The sequence below is a fragment of the Paracoccidioides brasiliensis genome (genome assembly GCF_000150735.1).
Source record: "Paracoccidioides brasiliensis Pb18 unplaced genomic scaffold supercont2.19, whole genome shotgun sequence".
In the NCBI taxonomy this organism is placed as follows: Eukaryota; Fungi; Ascomycota; class Eurotiomycetes; order Onygenales; family Ajellomycetaceae; genus Paracoccidioides; species Paracoccidioides brasiliensis.
Window position 1 is genome coordinate 156342 of NW_011371376.1, and position 19683 is coordinate 176024.

The 19683-nt window shown below is 35.3% G+C and overlaps 3 protein-coding genes across 3 annotated transcripts; 2 read left to right on the forward strand and 1 right to left on the reverse strand.

Moving 5' to 3' along the window:
* Positions 1-699: 699 nt before the first annotated feature.
* On the forward strand, positions 700-2577 carry PADG_08529 (queuine tRNA-ribosyltransferase; the record flags this gene model as incomplete). The annotated part of the gene is made up of 8 exons (XM_010765562.1): positions 700-777; positions 841-1091; positions 1278-1361; positions 1488-1808; positions 1875-1932; positions 1994-2071; positions 2130-2317; positions 2391-2577. The coding sequence occupies 8 exons, from the start codon at positions 700-702 to the stop codon at positions 2575-2577; spliced, it is 1245 nt and encodes a 414-aa protein (XP_010763864.1).
* A 465-nt stretch (positions 2578-3042) lies between these two features.
* PADG_08530 (thymidylate synthase) lies at positions 3043-4125 on the forward strand (the record flags this gene model as incomplete). Its single annotated transcript, XM_010765563.1, has 1 exon — positions 3043-4125. One exon carries the CDS (start codon positions 3043-3045, stop codon positions 4123-4125), a length of 1083 nt encoding a protein of 360 aa, XP_010763865.1.
* Positions 4126-4602: 477 nt separating this feature from the next.
* On the reverse strand, positions 4603-5580 carry PADG_08531 (uncharacterized protein; the record flags this gene model as incomplete). The annotated part of the gene is made up of 1 exon (XM_010765564.1): positions 4603-5580. The coding sequence occupies one exon, from the start codon at positions 5578-5580 to the stop codon at positions 4603-4605; it is 978 nt and encodes a 325-aa protein (XP_010763866.1).
* Positions 5581-19683: the final 14103 nt, after the last annotated feature.

Here is a 19683-nt window from a genome sequence, read left to right on the forward strand (position 1 = left end):
AGTAAATGCTACAGAGTTAAAACAATTCATCATCAGATTCAAGTAAAGAAAGTCCTCACTATTAAAGATGTCAATAGAAAAATCAAGCAGCATAAGAATAATGAAGCTGAAAAAGAGCAGAATTAAAAGTAATAAAGATTTAAAGTTGATTCTATGAAAATTGATAATAACTCATTCACATCACTGACAGAAGAGGAATTAAATCAATTTAGAGATGACACACATACTGAGAATGATGTAGATAATCTTTTTATTATAGATTAGCTACTGGTTGTTGATATAGAGTGCAATAATAAGGATGTGATTCAAGATTTTTATTGTTTTGGTGTTTTTATCATTTTGGTGTGGCACACCCACATGAGGTGTGGGTTGCGCAGCGGCACGATTAGTTTACTGTATCCAATCTGATTTATTCTTCACTTCCTGAAAATTTTACTGGTAACTAATACTAGTTACTAGTTATATTGATCTGAAGCCAGCCGAGTGCCGGAAATGAAACAGAGATAAATTGTGCAGATTTAGTAATTCTTCTTGGAACCTTGTGTTTTTTTTTTATTAAATCTTATGTTGTTTGCGAATGGCCCAGTAAGCCATTTATACATTCTTTCCCGATATTTACAATCAGCTCCATTTTTTCGAGTTCGATTCCCACCACTCTCAATTCCCGGCAGCACAGCCTTCATACATAGAACGGTTGCAATGTCAGGCGTTTCAACACCCAAAGGAAGGAAGCCAATGCCCTCAGCGCTAACCTTTGACCTGGAGGCTAAATGTTCCGTACGTAATTTCACATCCAACGTAAAGCAGACTCTACCTAATAATATTTATTTTTATTTCAAGACTACGAATGCGCGGGCAAGCACTCTCCACCTCCCTCACGGCCCTGTCCAGCTCCCTATATTCATGCCGGTCGCTACGCAGGCGTCACTTAAGGGATTAACGCCGGAACAACTTGCGCGGACAGAATGTAAGCTATGTCTGAATAACACGTATCATTTGGGTTTGAAACCTGGGCAGGCCGTGCTGGATAAAGTTGAGGGGGCACATGTCTTCCAGGGTTGGGATCGGAATATTTTGACAGACAGTGGAGGGTGGGTTAATGATATTTCTCTTGCCATTGGTAGTAATGCTGGCTATGTTCGGAAGGGTGCTGAATTCGGTGAGGGACTGAGCTTGGAGAACAGATCGAGGACCAGGGCTCCATAAATGATGCGGCGTCAAACCCTTACGGGATACAGGATGTCTTGGCTAACTTTTAAGGTTTTCCGGATTGATAGGTTTCAAATGGTTTCATTATTGAAGCTTGCGCAGGTTACAGAGGAAGGTGTACGGTTTTTAAGTCCGCATGATGGAACCCCAATGTGAGCTATTAACCTTTGTTTTATCGTTCTGTTCTCCACGATGATGATGATGACAACGACAGCGATGGCGAACGATGATCAATATCAAAAGTTTAGTGATATTTTCAAACTCACCACTCACCATAGGCTCCTTACCCCTGAACACTCAATTTCTCTACAAAACTCTATCGGCTCGGACATTATTATGCAGCTTGATGATGTTATAGCTACGACCTCTCCAGATCATGCAAGGATAAAAGAAGCAATGGATCGCTCTGTGCGATGGCTTGATCGTTGCATTGAGGCCCATAAGTATCCCGAAAAACAAAATCTATTCTGCATCATCCAAGGCGGCCTGGATTTGGAGCTGCGGAAAGAATGCTGCAAACAAATGGTTGAGAGAGACACTCCTGGGATTGCGATTGGTGGGCTATCTGGCGGCGAGGCGAAAGCCGAATTTTGCAAAGTGTGAGCATGCTCCTATCGATCTTATTTATGTTTGTGTTCGGACTTTTGCTAATTTCTACCCGGTAGAGTGCATACCTGCACTGCGCTATTACCTGAGAGGAAGCCGCGCTATGTCATGGGTGTAGTAAGTTATGTATCTTTTCCTAAACCAATAGAGGCAACAACATCAACTAACATTTTCTCAGGGATATCCGGAAGATCTTGTTGTGGCCGTAGCCCTGGGAGCAGATATGTTTGACTGTGTATGGCCTACAAGAACAGCGGTAAGTGTTTAACTGCACCATCCCAACTTTCTTTGGGGATGATACTTACATTCTTAAGCGTTTCGGGAATGCGGTTACATCCTTTGGCACATTGAACATCCGGAATGGATCATATGCAAATGACTTTAGACCTATCGAAGAGGGTTGTCAATGCATATGCTGCCGATCCAAAACACACGGAGGGCTTGAGATTACGCGAGCATACATTCATCATCTTGCTGCGAAAGAAACTGTTGGAGCTCATTTGTAAGGATTCCAGTGATCCAAAATTTATATTGAAATGAAACTATATAGCCTGCTAACCACAACAAAATTGCAGGCTTACCATGCACAATGTCCACTATATGCTTGCGATGATGAATTCCCTTAGGCAATCAATCGTTGAAGACAGGTTCCCCGCTTTTCTTCATGAGTTTTTCAAGAACATGTATGGAAGTTCATCCAATATACCTGAGTGGGCCGTTACAGCTCTGAGGGAAGTTGGTGTTGATTTTCTAGCTCCTTAAAACCCCCTTTTGGATTTATAAAAATTTGTAAAACCTTATTATGTGAAGTTACCCCTGAGATCTACGCAGGCATTTATGATGGCTCATTGGGGCGGCGTTTGGAAGAGTTTCCTGCTGATATATAGACTCTTGTGGATTCCAATATACAGACCTGTATTTTATTATATTTTATTTGCTTATTATTTATCTGGTGGAACATATAATTGTTAATATTTCAACCCCACCCCCCACGCCTGTAGATGTTCAGCTTTGATAGGGCTGGCATATTTTCGATGACATAATACAACCGTTCAATGGACAATGACATCGCTTGTTTTTCACAGCGCGTCCAGAGAAAACCTTTTCAACGCGACAAATTTCAATTGATCCATTGAATAAATCACGTTCTGCTTCACTTATGTTGTGGGCTTCACATAGCTGCGGGCAGATTCCTCAAGCACCTCCCAAACTGGCAACTGTAATATCATGTCTCCCTCCGAGGTGGTAATAGACGACGTCACTCCCTCAGAAACTCCAAAACCAGACGAGTCCTTAAATGCTCCAACTCCTGTTCCGCCCATGTCATCCCCGAGCCCCTTTCCACTTCATAACCCCTCCCACGAAGAGCATCAATATCTCAACTTAATCCGTTCAATCCTGGCAACAGGTGAGAACCGTTCTGATCGTACTGGGACAGGCACCCGCTCCCTTTTCGCGCCCCCACAACTCCGTTTCTCCCTCTCAAAACCCGGTTCTTCCTCCCCGTCATCTCGTACCCCAATCTTGCCCCTCCTGACCACCAAACGCGTCTTCCTCCGCGCAGTTCTTGGTGAACTTCTCTGGTTTATATCGGGCTGCACGTCCTCTCTTCCCCTTAGCAAAGCTGGAATCAAGATCTGGGATGGGAACGGAAGCCGTGAATATTTGGACTCCGTAGGCCTTTCACATCGTGCAGTGGGCGACCTAGGACCTGTGTACGGGTTCCAATGGCGGCATTTCGGCGCCGAATACATCGATGCGCAGACAGACTATATGGGTCAAGGTGTAGATCAGATTGCAGAGGTGGTACGAAAGCTAAGGGAGAACCCATATGATAGACGAATTATCCTGAGCGCATGGAATCCGGCGGATTTGAAGAAGATGGCGTTACCGCCTTGCCACATGTTTGCGCAGTTCTACGTCTCTTTCCCATCTCATGGAGGTAATACTGAAAGTGGACATGAGAAGGGAAAGGGAACTTTGTCATGTCAGCTTTACCAGAGATCATGCGATATGGGCCTTGGAGTGCCGTTTAATATTGCCTCGTATGCGCTGCTGACGCATATGCTGGCACATGCGGCTGATTTGTATCCCGGAACGTTGATACATACCATGGGCGATGCGCATGTCTATTTGGATCATATTGAGGCATTGCAGGAGCAGCTGAAGAGGGAGCCGGTGGATTTTCCTGAGCTGGTGATTAAAAGGGATGATCGAGGCAGTGGCGTTATGGATGGGTGGAAGGAAGAGGAGTTTGAGGTTGTGGGGTATAAACCCCATAAAGGAATTAAAATGAAGATGAGTGTTTAGGGGTAGTTTAAGGGCTTTTGTTTGTTGCAATTCTGCCGTTTAATAATATACACTTTTATCTTGCGTCGGATACACTTTCAGGATGTTGTTCGTCTGTCCAATGATGATACTGTGCTCAACCACCTTTCATAATAATAGTATTGGGTATATTCCATCGAATGCCCAATGCGAACGGGGTATATATAAACAAAGGTCGTAGTATATACTATTAAGACCAGGAAAACCCAATGCAGTCTAATTATCTCTTCCCTTGCTATAGCCATACAGTAGATGCGATATAATTCCCAAAAAAATTAGACGTCTTCTGCTATAACAAGATGGGGTTGTCGTCATAATCCAAACAATGGATGGAAATATCAAAAGAAGATGTACATCGAAACGAAAGCCCAAACTAAAGCCATCAAATGTATCACGGAAAGGATCCAGAAACAATAACATAAAATCAAAATGACTCAACCAGATCTTTCGAATATACTCTCATCGACCTACAAGATCAGGTGGGGGACCCACACCACGGAGCAATACTATCGTATCTCCCTGTGAAATACCACCCGCAAAGCCAATCTTCTCAGAAAAATCCAGGAGCTTCCCCCCTTCAACATGGAAGATACGCAACCTCTCCGCCTCGCCCTCAGCCCGATTATTCACATTCTGCACTTGCAACCTCCGCGCCGCATCGTCCAGAACTTTCCCCACACTCCAAGCGGAGTCGAAGTAGAAGTCGCCCGTCGGGAACTTGGCTGTTGTGGTATCCACGGACGCCTCAACGTGTAGATATAACCGCTTCTGAAGTGGCAAGTTGGGGTCACCCTTTGCCTTCTTCTTCAGATCTGCCAGCCTTGCCATGCGCGCAGCAGCGCTGTTTGGCTTCGGCTTCGGGGTTAAGTTTGCCACGACGTTCGAAGACTTCTCCTTCCCCCATGTCCGCAGACGGGAAAAAGCCACGCGTGCCTTGTCAGCCTGCGACGGGCCTTGTCCTGCAAGCCTTGCGCCTATCGGTATAAATTTCGAGCAGTCATGGTCCTCGCGCAGACGATGCTTGAGACAGTATTGGCGGTTGCACTCATTGCAGTGGACGCCGGTGCTCTGCAAAGTGTGGATGAGGGTTTTGCACGACGGGTGAGAGCATTGTGAGGAGTTGTAAACGGTGGGTTTAGTTGGGGGTAGGGACGAGATAAGGCTGCTGGTATTGCTGGCTCCGATGGAGTGTTTTCGTCGAGCAGCGGCCCATTCGCCGGCGTGTGTACATTTATGTGCAGTTTCCGTCCTGTGGTCGAGACAGAATGTTCCCTTGCAAGATTCACAGCGAAAAGGGAGGAAGTCAAGTTGATGGCAGTAGTCGAATTGGCAGTGTTTGCCGATGGATTCGAGATCGTGCTCGGGGTCCATCTGTGTGAATGATGACTCGTCTAGCTTTTGGGCCGGAGCGCCTGCAGAGAATGATATGGGGCCCATGGTGACTGAAGACATAGGGAAGGTTTGCCCTCTTTTAGGCGTAGTTAGAACGTTGAGTTACGCCGCGGTAAGAGTTGAGGAAGGTAAAAGTACATATAGGTGTAGAAGAGTTGACTTAAAAGGCTTGGCTCACCTCACCATGTGATCTGACCTCATCCTAGCCAGAACAGACCTCTCATAATATACTAGAAATCATTTATCAACTAATCGTGTAGCTGTGCAACCCACACCTTGTGTGGGTGCACCACCCCAAAATGATAAAAACATCAAAATGATAAAAATCTTGCAATTTCATCATCTTCATCATCTTCATCAATTAATAACTCACTACAATATCAAATAAGAATAAAATTATTGATGATCATATTCAAAAAGCTATTGCTTATCATCAAAAAAACTCAAATTTCAAAATACTGTCTCTGTCATGAGAATTTGAGGTTTCATATCAATGTTTCTGAGCATATATCAATGAAAGAAATCTGAATACTGCAAAGATTCCAGTTAACAAAAGATTAAATGAGAGTTAGAAGAATGCAATTAAATAATGAATCAAACTATTTAATGAAAAGAATTATTCTTTCACAGCTGAATATATTGAAGATTTTGCAAATTCAATGCTCAAATGTTAGCATATAAAGTCTACTACCTCTTCTTCAAAAGTTTGCAAGATGTGAACTTATAGATTCATTGAACATCTATTTGAGTATAAAAGAATAAAATAAAAGTCAATGAATTCAAATAGAGTGGCAATTGAAGATATTAAATATATCAATACATGATTTAAATATCTTCAGATTCTATTTGAGCAGTATCAATTTCACATCTATAACATATATAACTTCAATAAGATTGAATTTCAAGAGGGATAAAAATGTGAAGAATAAGTTATAACTGCTTTTAAAGAAGCTAATTCTATCATTTCTTCATTCTTTTTAAGAGATTTGATTACAGTCATTGAATATGTATTTATGAATAAACATGTCATTCTGTCATTAATAATCTTGACCTTCAAAACACATTTAAAGAATTGATATACACAGATAGATTTACTCAGCAATTATAAAATTACTATATCAGATACTAGATTTATAAATAATAAGACTGAATTTGAATGACTCAAACATTTCAATACTACTACAGAAAAAAGACAGAAGAGATATCATCAATTATTTTTAATAAATAATTATGAATCTCATATCACTGAGAAGTTTATATAATATATAGATCTTTATAAGATAATTCTATATGAATTTTCATCATATGTCACTTATTTATTACAATCTCTGAATAGTATATCATTTCAGCAATATAAGCATTATCATTCAAAAGCAGTCAACTATACCACATGTTGTGGTCTTGTTAAGTATGAAAAATAGTAGTTTCTACAAGATCTCTTAGCTGTATAAAAGTAGATCTTTAAATCTAATACAATAGCTGCAGAATGAGCTCAACATGATATATATTCATAAAATTCTAACTAAGTTCTTAATACTCTTAAGCAGTGAATCTCATCATCTTCTTCAATGCAGATTTATGAAGATGAGAATAATTTAGATCACATATCTATCACTTCTTCTCAGTTATTCTTATCAAAGATAATTCAAAAGTTAAAATATCATATTAATATTGCAGAAAATATCATACAAAGTATTAAAGATACTCTTGATTTAAAATCACTCATTTTATTAAATTGTTTGAACAAGATGTTCAAAATAAGTCTAATTTATATGAAACTTAATGAACAACAGATTACTGAATTAGAGAAGATTCTCAATATCAATAAATACTACAGAGCTAAAACAACTCATTATCAGATTCAAGTACAGAAAGTTTTTACTTTTAAAGATGCTAATAGAAAAATTAAACAGTATAAGAATAATAAAGCTGAAAATAAACAGAATAAGAAACAATAGAAACTTGAAGTTAATTTCATAAAAATTGCTAATAACTCACTTACATCATCAATAGAAGAGGAATTAAATCAATTTAAAGATGACATACATACTGAGAATAATGTAGATAATTTTTTAATTATAGATTATGTATTAATTGTTGATATAAAATATAATAACAAGAATGTAATTTAAGATTTTTATCATTTTAATGTTTTTATTATTTTCATATAGTGTATTTACATGAAGTATGAGTTGCACAATAGCATGATTTCTTTAGTTAGTTCTTTCATCAGTAAAACTTTTCTGTAAAATCTTTATCACTTAGTTAAGCTTATTTTTATATATTTTTATTGAAAAATTAAAAGAAGAAAAATATTAATAATATTTAAAAAATTAGAGAAAATAATAAAGAGAAAATAAATTTAATAAATTTATAAAATTTATTTTAAATAAATAATTAAATATATTTTCATATTTTTTATTTCTAAATTATCAATATTTAAAAATTATTTAATAATTATTTTAGTATAAAGTACTGCTGAAGAACTATAAGAAATTCTGTAATATTTTTTTAAAAACTATCTATAATTAATTATTATTTTTTTGAAAAGATGTAAAAAATAAAATTAAGTTTAAGAAAAAAGTTAATTCTAATAAATTTATTAATCACATATATCTATACAAATTGAATCTGAAGAAGCTAGAAGCAGTCAAACAGTATTTTGAAATTAATTTAGAGAAGATATTTATCTTATTTATCATTTTTTTCTTTATATTAAATCTTATCACTTATATAGTAAGTAAATTAAGATTTTATATAAATCATAAAAAGCTTAATGCAATTTTAAAAAAAAATTACTATTCAATTTTACCAATAAATGAGTTTATGAAATAATTAAATGAAATCAAATACTTTATAAAGTTTGATATCCAACAGAGTTTCTATTAAATTTATATATACTCTAAGACAGAAAATCTAATTATCTTTAAAATATATTATGAGATTTTTAAGTATAAGATCATATTTTTTACTTTAAATAATAAATTAATAATATTTTAGTACTTTATAAACATTATCTTATTTGATTGTTTGAATCAGTTCATAACTACTTTTATGAATAATCTACTTATCTATAGTAAAAGTCTTAAAGAGTATAAGAAACATGTTAAAAAGAAATTAATCAGATTATAAAAGAGAAAACTATAGATAAACATCTTAAAATATAAGTTTCTTATTCAATAGACAAAGTATTTGAGATTTATTATCATTGATCAAAAGATTAAACTTGACTCTGAGAAGATTGGAATAATATCATGATAAGCAGTGCTCAGTATAGTCAAGAAAGTTCAATTATTATTGAAATTCTGCAACTTCTATAGATGTTAGGCTTAGCGCCCGACCGAGCCCGACCGAGGCCCCCGGTTAAGACTGGACGTCGGATTAAGCTCGTCGCCCGATTAGGCCTAATCCACATCACGTGACCAAACGACTATGCTGGTCGCCCGATTAGGCCTAATCCTCATTACGTGATGCGGGTGGTTATAATCCACGCAGGCCCCATCAGTCGGGCTCGGTCGGGCGATGAGTCTAACAAGTTACAACTCGTTAAAATCAACTTAAAGCCTTCACTAAATCTGATAAAGCTCTAGTAGAGAAGGTGTTTTAATAAGATATGCAGATTTCTTTCATAATATTAATTTTTTTCTGATCTCTCTTCAAAAAATCAGAAAAATCTTGTTTAAATTAAACTTTTCCTTTAATAAAGAAAAATTATAAAGGGTTAAGCTCTAAGAACTAGAGGCTAGTCCTCCTATATAACAAGGATGAATTGCTTGAGAAAGGGAAGAAAAGAATGAGATGAGAACTTGAGCTTAAGCAAGCTCACATAGCATGATCACATATGCTCATGCAAACAATGACTAGGCTGAGTCAGTCAGTCAGAGTGAATTTAAAGATTCAATCTCTTATAATACCCTTCTTCTCTCTCTTTGTTGTGGGCCTTTACAACTATTTAAAGCTCTCTTTACATCTAATTTTGTCTGCTGAGAGGTCTCTCAAGTGTTCAAGACCTTCACTTCTTGTAGAAGACTCACATCATTCCATATAGACTCAGCTCAATCTACTCATTTAATAAGATGTTACTTTTTTCTTCAGTAGATTTGTTCACTCTGAATTTTCTCAATCTCAAACTCAGATTCTTCTGAGATCTCTATAATGAGTGGCTGTCAGTTAGTTTGTCTCTGACTAGACAGAGAATCTGTCATCACAGCATGTAGAAGCTTTACATTAAAGATATTGTGAATGCTGAGTGAGACATTCAGTTGATAAGTATGAGATTCTATCTTTTCTAGTACAGTATATTGATTGTATTTTGTATTCAGCTTCTTGTACAGATGATTAGTTCTCATGTTTTCTAAGCTCAATCAGATCTTATCTTCAGATTGAAAGCTTGAAGCTAAGTCTCTTTATTTATTTATATATTTTTTTTGAGATTGCTGAGCATTCATCATTTTTACTTAAGCTCACTTCAACACTTCATAGATCTTTCTTATATAATCATCTGCAAACTCAATGAAATTATATGATGTTTCAATAGAGAATGCATCAGCTATATCAATGAAAGAGATATGGAAAAGATGCATTAAAAAGAACAGACTCATATTCATTGAGAGAGCATCTCTATTATTAATAGCGAGCTCTGCTAGAGAGAGTCATTCACATCAGTTATTGTGTTGAAAGCTAATGTACTTGTGTGGATAGATTTTCAGAATCTGATTCATTTACTCTGTAGCTCCATCAGTCTCTGAGTGATAGACTGTGAAGAGTCATCTCTTAATGCTTAATTTCTCACACACTCAAGTTCAAAACATGCTTGTGAAAGCTGATTCGTGATTTGATACTATCATCTTAGAGATGCCATGTTGAGAAATAATGTTGTGAAGAAACACTCTAGTCACTGTCTCTACATCAGTTTTCTTAACTGCTTTTAATATAATTCTCTTGATCAGTCTGTTCATTATAATCATGATGTTCATGTATTCTTTAGAGCTCAGTAAGTTCATGATAAAGTCTATGAAAAGCTTCTGCCACATGTGTTTAAAAATGAGAAGAGGCTTAAGCAGTCTCTGATATTGATATCTTCATACAGTGTTTGATCTGCAAAGATGGTAGTTTCTGATCATTCTTCTCATATCAGCAGCATAGTCTGATCAGTAGAACTCATGTTTTAGAACTTCTGTCATTTGCTCTCACCCAGAATGGCTGATAAGAGATGAGTTATGAGCCTCATGCACTAATCTGATTTGAAGAGGTTTAAAGTCTGACACTCACTTACAATCTCAAAAAAGAAGCTCTTCATTCTCATTTAAAGAGCACTCAGAGACAGAGACCTTAATGCTGAGTTCAGAAGAAAATCTGAATCTTCTCTCATGAAGAGTTTACTTCAGACACTGCAGAATCTTTTCATTTTTACAAATCTCATTTCATTGAGTTTGAAGAGACATCTCAGGTTTCACACTGGCAGCAGCCACTATTGATTCTATTTCAGATGTCAATACATTAAACTTAAGTAGTTAAGCTTGCCTCTTCTTGATTCTCTCATCATCAGTGCTCTGTGACATGTTCTGCTCTCTTCATGATAGAGCATCTGATTCAGCATTCAACTTCTCTGACTGATAATCAATTCTGAAGTTGAATTAATAGAGAATATCCATTCAATGTAGCTGTCTTTCATTTAGTCTGCATGTAGTCATGAAGTATTCTAGATTCTTATGATCTGTGAGAATTTTGAATTTTTTTATGCTTTGTAGCTCAGTGTTTCATTTCTTTAAACACTCAATTATCACTAATAACTTCTTATTATGAATCTTGTAGTTGCATTCTGCAGGTGAATGCTTGCAAGAGAAGAAGACACATGAGTGTAGAATACTCTGCTCATTATATTGTAGCAGCACTTCTTCTGAGATGTAATCTGAGAAGTCTGTTTTCAATATAGTCTCACAGTCAGAGTCAAATTGAAGCAGGATCAGAGTGAAGATAAACATTGATTTTAGATGCTTAAAAGCTTCCTGTTAGGCTCAGCGCCCGACTGAGCCCGACCGAGGCCCGGTGCCCGGTTAGACTCGACGTCGGATTAAGCTCGGCGCCTGATAAGGCCAAATATTCTCACGTGATCAAATGACCATGCGGGTGGTTATAACCCAGGCAGGCCTCAAGCACCTCTTTCATCTCATCAAGCTTAGTATTTCGTTATATAGCAGTTAGCAACGCAGAGAGTTTCCTTCTTATGCAGCTCGCATTCGCTCTCTAACATAATACTAAGCTTCTTGGTTGTCATGAAGTATTTCAGTGCATGATAATCAGTGAGAATCTTGAATCATTCTTTCTGTTGTAGTCCCTCAAGCTCAGCTCACCACTTCTGCAATGCTTGGATAACTGCAAGCATTTTCTTGTCATGAATCTCATAGTTGAGCTCTGCATCATTCATTGACTTGAAGTAGAAGACCACAGAGTGTCAAAGATTATCATTCAATCTTTGACTCAGTATATCAGCCATCACTCTATCTGAGACATTAGTCTCAATGTGAGTTTCACATTCAGAGTCAAAGTAATGTAGAGTTGGAGCCTCCACCAGCTGCTTCTTCAGTTTCTCAAAGACTGATTGACATTCTGATGTTCACATGAATGAAACTGTCTTCTTTGTCAACTGATATAGTGATTTTGCAATTCAGCTATAGTTTCTTATAAATCACTGATAGAAGTTGTCAAATTCTAGAAATAATTAAACATCTTTTACTGTGATTGAGATCTGTTACTTTGTGATGACAGCAGTCTTCTCAGAGACTGTCTCAATCTTCTCTGTGATAATGATAAATCTCAGATAACTTGTTCTCTGGACAGCAAACTTGCATTTCTGGATGCTAGCTTGCAAGTCTGCTGTCTTTAATTGATTCAGTATCAGATTCACTTGCTGCTTGTGTTCTTCAAAAGTCCTGCTGTAGATTAGAAGGTTATTCATGAATGCTGTCATGAACTTGTCCAGGTAGTCAAAGAAGATACTGTTGACAAACTGTTGAATGCAGGCAGAGACATTTGTAAGACTGAAGAGAATCACTCAGTATTTATAGATTCTGTAGCAGGTTCTAAAGATGATTAGATTCTCTGACTTAGAGTTCATTCAGATGCAATGGAACCTCTGCTGAATGTTCAGCTTTATAAAGTATTTTGCTTCATTGAGTCAGTTCATCAGCTCATCTATTAAGAGCAAAAGATACTGATTCTGTTTGATCATAGCATTCAGCTTGCAAAAGTCAATGCAGAATTGTAGCTTTTTCCCACTATGAGCAATCAGAATTAAGAAGGTGTAGAGGGTTGAACTTGAAATGACAAAGCTCTTTGCTAGATTGATTTCAATATAGATCTTCACTGCTTCTAGTTCCTTCAGATTCATCTTATATAGAGATGCATGTTCAATGTTCTGAATGAGTTCAGTGTTAGACTAGAGCTCTATCTTAAAATCAACATTTTTCTGTAGAGGAGGTTATTCATCTGATACTTTCTTTGAGAAACAGTTCTCTCAGTCTTTCAACCATTCTGAGAAGTTGCTGATCAGCTTCTCATCAGACTTCTTCTCAGCTTCTACTAAACTTCACTTCTTCTCAAGCTGTTTATCAATTTCATAAAGACTAATTATGAAGACTATTGAGTTCTTGTTCTTCATATAACTGTGGAGTTACAGCCTGTGAGCTGGCTTGATTATTTCTGATATGCTATAGAATTGGCGAGATTCTTCAATAAGAAGTTTCAGAAACTCCTATTCAAATGCTGCATGAAGGGATACAATGGTGCTTCTGATGAGGTGATAGACTGCACATTGACCCTAAACCTCTGGGTGAATGGCTGGAGATTCCGGAATGTTCCTCTGCTAGTGACAGACCTAGGCCAGTACCCTGTCATCCTGGGACGAAAGTGGTTGGCAGCATATCACAATGGACTTCATGGATAAGCCAAAGAGCAAAAGTGACTGTGATGCCATTCTAGTTATAGTTTGCTGATTAAACAAGAAGGCAATTTCAGTTCCTACCATCTGTGGAGTTACAGTCTGTGAGCTGGCTCAATTATTCATTCAATTCTACTATTTCTATAATGGGGCATCAAACTTGATTGTCTCTGACTGCAGTCCTCAGTTCATATTCAACTTCTGAGATGAGTTCACAGGAATTCTAGGCATAAAGTTGAAACTCTCAACAGCACATCACACACAGACAGATGAGCAGACAGAGATAACAAATCAGTATATTATCACATGCCTTTGCCCATATGTTAATTACTATCAAAATGACTAAGATGAGTGATTACTCATTATAAATCATGCTTCTGCAGTCATCTCAAACATCTTCACTGAGATCTCTCTCTTTCTAGCTGCAAATGAATATGAGTCATGAACATTATTTGACTGAAGGCCTCTGTCAAAAGAACTAAGAGCAAAGAAGAGAACAAATTGAAGAACTGCTCAAAACTTTGTTAAACAGATGAAAGAGATCTAAAAGTGAGCAGACAAGAGCATGAAGACAGCACAGAAACAGATGAAGAGACAGACTGACAGACATCATCAGAAATCTGACTTCATAGTAAGAGATTTTGTCTATTTGACATTGAAATCATACAGAATTGATCAATCAAACTGTAAGCTGACAGCACAGAACACAGACCTCTTCAGAATTCTAGAGAGGGTGAGCAATGTCTATAGACTGAACCTCCTCACAATCATGAAAATTCATTCAATCTTCTCCTCAGACAAGCTGTGTAAAGATTCAAGAGACTCTCTACCAGGACAGACTATCAAACCACCAGATTCAATTGAGATAGATGGAGAAAATGAATGAGAAGTGGAGCATATATTAGTCAGTTGAATAAATTAATGCAAACTGTAATATCAAGTCCACTAGAAGAGATTTAATGAGGACTCATCTTGATACCCAGCTCATAACTTCAAAGAATCATTACATGTCATACATGACTTACATGAAGCTAACCCTACAAAAGTGGGACTCTCAAGATGACTAAATGAGTGGCTGAAGGCATGGGAGACAGACAGCTATCTGAAGGATGAGGTTGATGACAATCTACCAGCATGAGGACATGCCTGTCTCTAGACCAGGAGGTGATGTTAGACTCAGCATCAGACTGAGCCTGACTGAGACCTGGTGCCCAGTTAGACTCAATGTCAGATTAAGCTCAGTGTCTGATTAGTTCAAATATTCTCACATGATCAAACAATCATGCAGGTGATTATAATCTGAGCAGGTCTCAGCACCTCTTTCATCCCATCAAGCTTAGTATTTCATTATATAGCAGTTAGCAATACAGAGAATTTCCTTCTTATGCAGCTCACATTCACTCTCTAACACTTCCTCAGCCTTGCTCATCCACAAAAAAGAAATATTCTTGCCTGTAAGAATTGTCAGTGAGGTCATGATCTTTGAGAAATCTCTGATAAATCATCTATAGAAATTGATAAAGTCTAAAAATCCTTGTACATCTTTAAGAGTAGTAGATGTCACTCATTTCAAAACAGCTTTAATCTTCTCTGAATTCATTCATATATCCTTGTCTACTTCAATGATGAATTCAAAATATTTTGTGCTGTTCATCTTGAACTCACTCTTTCTGATGTCTGCCTGCAGGTCTGCTTTCTATAGATGCATAAACATCTTTTGTACATGCTTGTGATGCTTCTGTAAGCTTCTTGAGAAAAATATCAAGATGTCATCTAAATAGACTGAGCAGAAGTCATTCAGATATCCACATAATGCTCAGTTGATATATTTTTGAAACATACTTACAGCATTGGCCAAATCAAAGAGTGTAATCAGCCACTCAAATAGTCTGTATTTGATTCTAAAGACTATCATCTACTCAGCACCTTCTGTGATTCATATCTTATGAAAATCTGCAATAATATCCAGCTTAGTAAATTATTTAGTCTGTCTAATTCACTGTAGAGTCTCACTGATTAATGGTAGAGAATATCAATTCTTTCAGATGATTTTGTTAAGAGCTCAATAGTCTACACAGAATCTTAACCCACCTCTAGACTTCTTCACAAATAGTACAGAGGTGACTGTGGGTAAGTTGCTCACTCTAGTAAAACCTTTATCTAGATAATCTGTAAGAGTTTTTTACAAAGCCAGTAGTTTCTCTTGAGACATATTATATAGTGAGCCCTAAGAGAATTGTTCTGTGCTATCATCAGTCTTTTTAATCAGTTCAATCCCATGATCTCTACCTGAGTCACAAAGTGGGGGTAGAGTGTTGTCAGCTTCCTTATCAAATACATTCAAAAACTAATGATAATGTTCAGATAGTTTTTCTCTAGGGTCAATCTTTGATTTCACTTCTAGAGTCTTTTGAATATCAGTCAAACTGACAGTGAAGATCTCAATGTTTCACTTCTCTCAAGTGCTCACAAGTCTAGAGAAGCTTACAGCAGAGATGCAAATCACATCAGCTTTTGTATTTGAACTAGACTATATCTCTATGCTACTCTCTTTAAATCTCACAATTCTTTGATGAGAGATCACAGTCGCCTTTTGCTGGGCCAGCCAAGGGTAGTCTAGATACATATCATAACTATGTAACTCATTTACCATGTAGAGAAAGATCTGTTCAGTTATGTGACTGCCTATATCAATTCAAATGCCAGTCACTATGCTTATGAAGAGTCTCATGAAGTCTTCAAAGCCAGTCATTTTAACAGAGAGAATTTCAATGCACAGAAGCTTATGTTTGTTAATGTAGAATTGAAAAATAAGATCATAGATATTATATTCACTGTCTATCATTGCTCTAGTTGAAAAGGCATTATCTACTAGAGCATTGACAGTGAAGGGTTTGAATATCATCTTAGATTTAAATCCTCTTCATTACTTCTTTATAAGCTTCTTATTTTACTTCTTTCAGTGTCTTTTGATTGAAGCTACTCTTTTTTCTGAATCCTCATTCATATCCACATCATCATTGTCCAGTATCAGCTTGGGAATTATCTTAACTATTGTGGGGATGGCAGAGTATCTGAGAGGTTTGAACAGACAGCTCTTAATGATATAACCTTCAGCTTCACATCTCAGACACAGGCCTTGCTCTCTTCTTTGATTAATCTCTGTCTGATTTATCAATTTGATGTGATGAGCACTTGAGATCACAGCATCAGAAGAGAGATTCATCAGATTATCAGCAGAAGCTTGAGACCAGTTTCATTGATCAAAAACAGCATGACAAAGTAGAGAGTGTGGATTACACATCATATGATCTGAAGAAGATCTGCTCTTGTGATGTTTAGACCACTGTCTTAAAGTCTTAAGCTCAGAGAGTTGATGATCAACTAATCTAAGCTCTTTGCAGTAATTCTTGTAGAGAGATGGTTTTCTTATACCCACCATGCCTTCCCTCAGCTCCATGCTTAGAATGGATTTCAAATATCTCTTTTTAACATGATCATCTTATCTGTGACTGCCAGCTTCTAGCAGTAGCTGATTAAATTCAGACAGAAAGTCAAATAAAGCTCTTCTACTCTATTGTAGATTGTTGAGCTTTTGCATAGTCTTTTTCTGTCATGCAGAATCACTAAAGAATATATATGTCTTCTTCAATAATCTCTCTACTGTGAAGTTGATCTTGTTCTTATTATTCTCAATTCAGAGGTAAACTCAAGCTGCTGTCATTTCTTCCAGTCTTAAGTACACATATCAAGCACATTTCTCATTATTGCCTAAAGCTTTCCCATTGATCTTAAGCTTTGATTGAAGTTTTAGCTTTCATTGAGAGTAGTGCTTTAGATTAGAACTATCATACTTCTTGCAGTTCAGTAGCTTGATCTTTAATCTTCTGACTGAAATAAGTGATTGCAAGTTTAATTGAGAGAGAGTTGATGTTAAAGTGTTCAAAGCTTGATATAGATTAGCTATTTCAGCTTGCTGAGCTGCTATTAAATTTCTGTTCTCATGCTGAACCTGTTCCTGCTATTGAAGAAAGATCATTCATTGTTGTTTAAAGCTGGTGAGGGTGTCCCTGCTCATTGCTTTGTATTAATTCATTTATGTTTTCATTGTACAAATCTGCTGCTTTATCTCATTCAGCTAGATGTTTTTAATATTGCTCATTTGTTCATTAGCATGATTGCTAACCCAGTCTATTTATATACCAGTGCTATCACTGAACTTTGTGATGCAGAATTTAAGACTCTCAATAGTCTATCATATGTCAGCATGTTTGCTGAGCTTCATAATAGAGAATTAAGACTCTCAGTGGCCTATCAATGAAAAAAGTCAAGCAATTTATAATGTAAAGGGTTAAGCTCTAAGAACTAGAGACTAGTTCTCCTATAAAACAAGGATGAATTGCTTGAGAAAGGGAAGAAAAGAATGAGATAAGAACTCAAGCTTAAGCAAGCTCACATAGCATGATTACATGCGCATATGCAAATGATGGCTAGGCTGAGTCAGCCAGCCAGAGCGAATCTAGAGGTTCAACCCCTTATAAAAATTAAGATATTGAATTTATATCTATTTCTAAAAATTAAGCTATATATTAGTTATATAAAGAAAATTTCTTTAATATGAATGAAATCAATTAGTTTTTAACAATTTATCTAAAAGAAATTGTATTTTTTACTAATATTTCTGTTAAAAACTAGTATTTTTTTTCTGACTTAATCAGAATTGAAATTATTAGTTTTTACCTTTTCTCTATCTCAAGAAGTGTTTGTAAAGATTTTGTTAATTTATTTTAAAAATTATCTTTAATTTATTAGATTCTTTTAAAAAATTATCTCATTATTGAACTATTAAAAAAATATAAAATTTTTATCAAAGCTTAGTAAATTAAATATATAATAACTATAGATAGAAGTTGAAAATAAAAAAAAACATCAATTATATCTGAAATAAAGAAAGAAACTCAGAAAGAAACTTATCAAAAACTCTTTTAATAAAAGATTAAAAAAAAGTAAAAGAAATAAATTAATATATTAAACTAAACAATTTGATTATCTAAAGCTCATAGCATCTATCTTAAAAAATAAAATTAATAAAAAGAAAAATTAGAAGATTATTAATATTCTAATTTCAATATCAAAGTAAATTAATAGTATTATCAAGTTCAAAGTGAATATAATCAGTTCAATAATATATATTTCACTTCAGCTTTAAACTAGTTAATTTATATAGAAAACTCTCACTTATTTCACTCAAAATCAATTAAAAGTAATATAGGATACAGTTAAGAAGTCTACTTTTATATAAATAGCTACTACTTCTATTACTATTTCTGCTCAGTCAATATCTCTGAAAGTCTTAGAGAAAAAAAAGTTGAAAATTAAAGAAAAAAAACTTTAAAATAAAAATAGTTAAGTCAGTCAAAGAAACAATATCTTATTTTAAAGATCTTAAATAAAGAAGTAATAAGTTAACTTCAGAGCTCAGAAATAATTTTAAGTTAAGAAATAATTTAAATCAAAATTTATTCTTAATAGTAATGAATAAAAAAATAATAATTTTTACAATTAATATCTCTTTTATAAGAATCTCTGTAGTAATTATCACATTATCTGAATTTTTAGCTAACTTTCTAATTGTAAATAAGAAATAATAGAGATTTTTACTGAAAAAAAATCTATAAATAGAAATTAAATTATATATAGATGAAAAATAATAAAATCAATTATTCATAACATTCTCAATAATATTTATAATAATGAAGAAGATATGACAGTACTGATAAAAAAAATAAGAAATTATAATTCTGTAATTTAACTGAAGTATAATTTTATTTGACTAAGTATATCTGATATTAAATAAAAAAAAACGAAATAAAATCAGTATTGATTATAACTGAGTTTTTAGAATAGATAAAAATCTCATCACTTTTCATAGCTAATTAAGTACTAAAAACTTTTAATTATATTAACTCTAGATTCATAGTTAAAACTTATATTCAATGTAAAATATGTTAAAAATAGAGTTACTTTATAGAAGATTATAAGTACTCTATAGTATATGAGATTTATGTAGAAAATCATAATACAATAAATCACATTTATATCATATATAATGTGAAGAGTAAATCATATTCTCATATCATAGTTAAGTGCAAGAATTGCAAGAAAAATCATACATCAACATTTTTAATTTACTCTTTCTATTTAAGAAA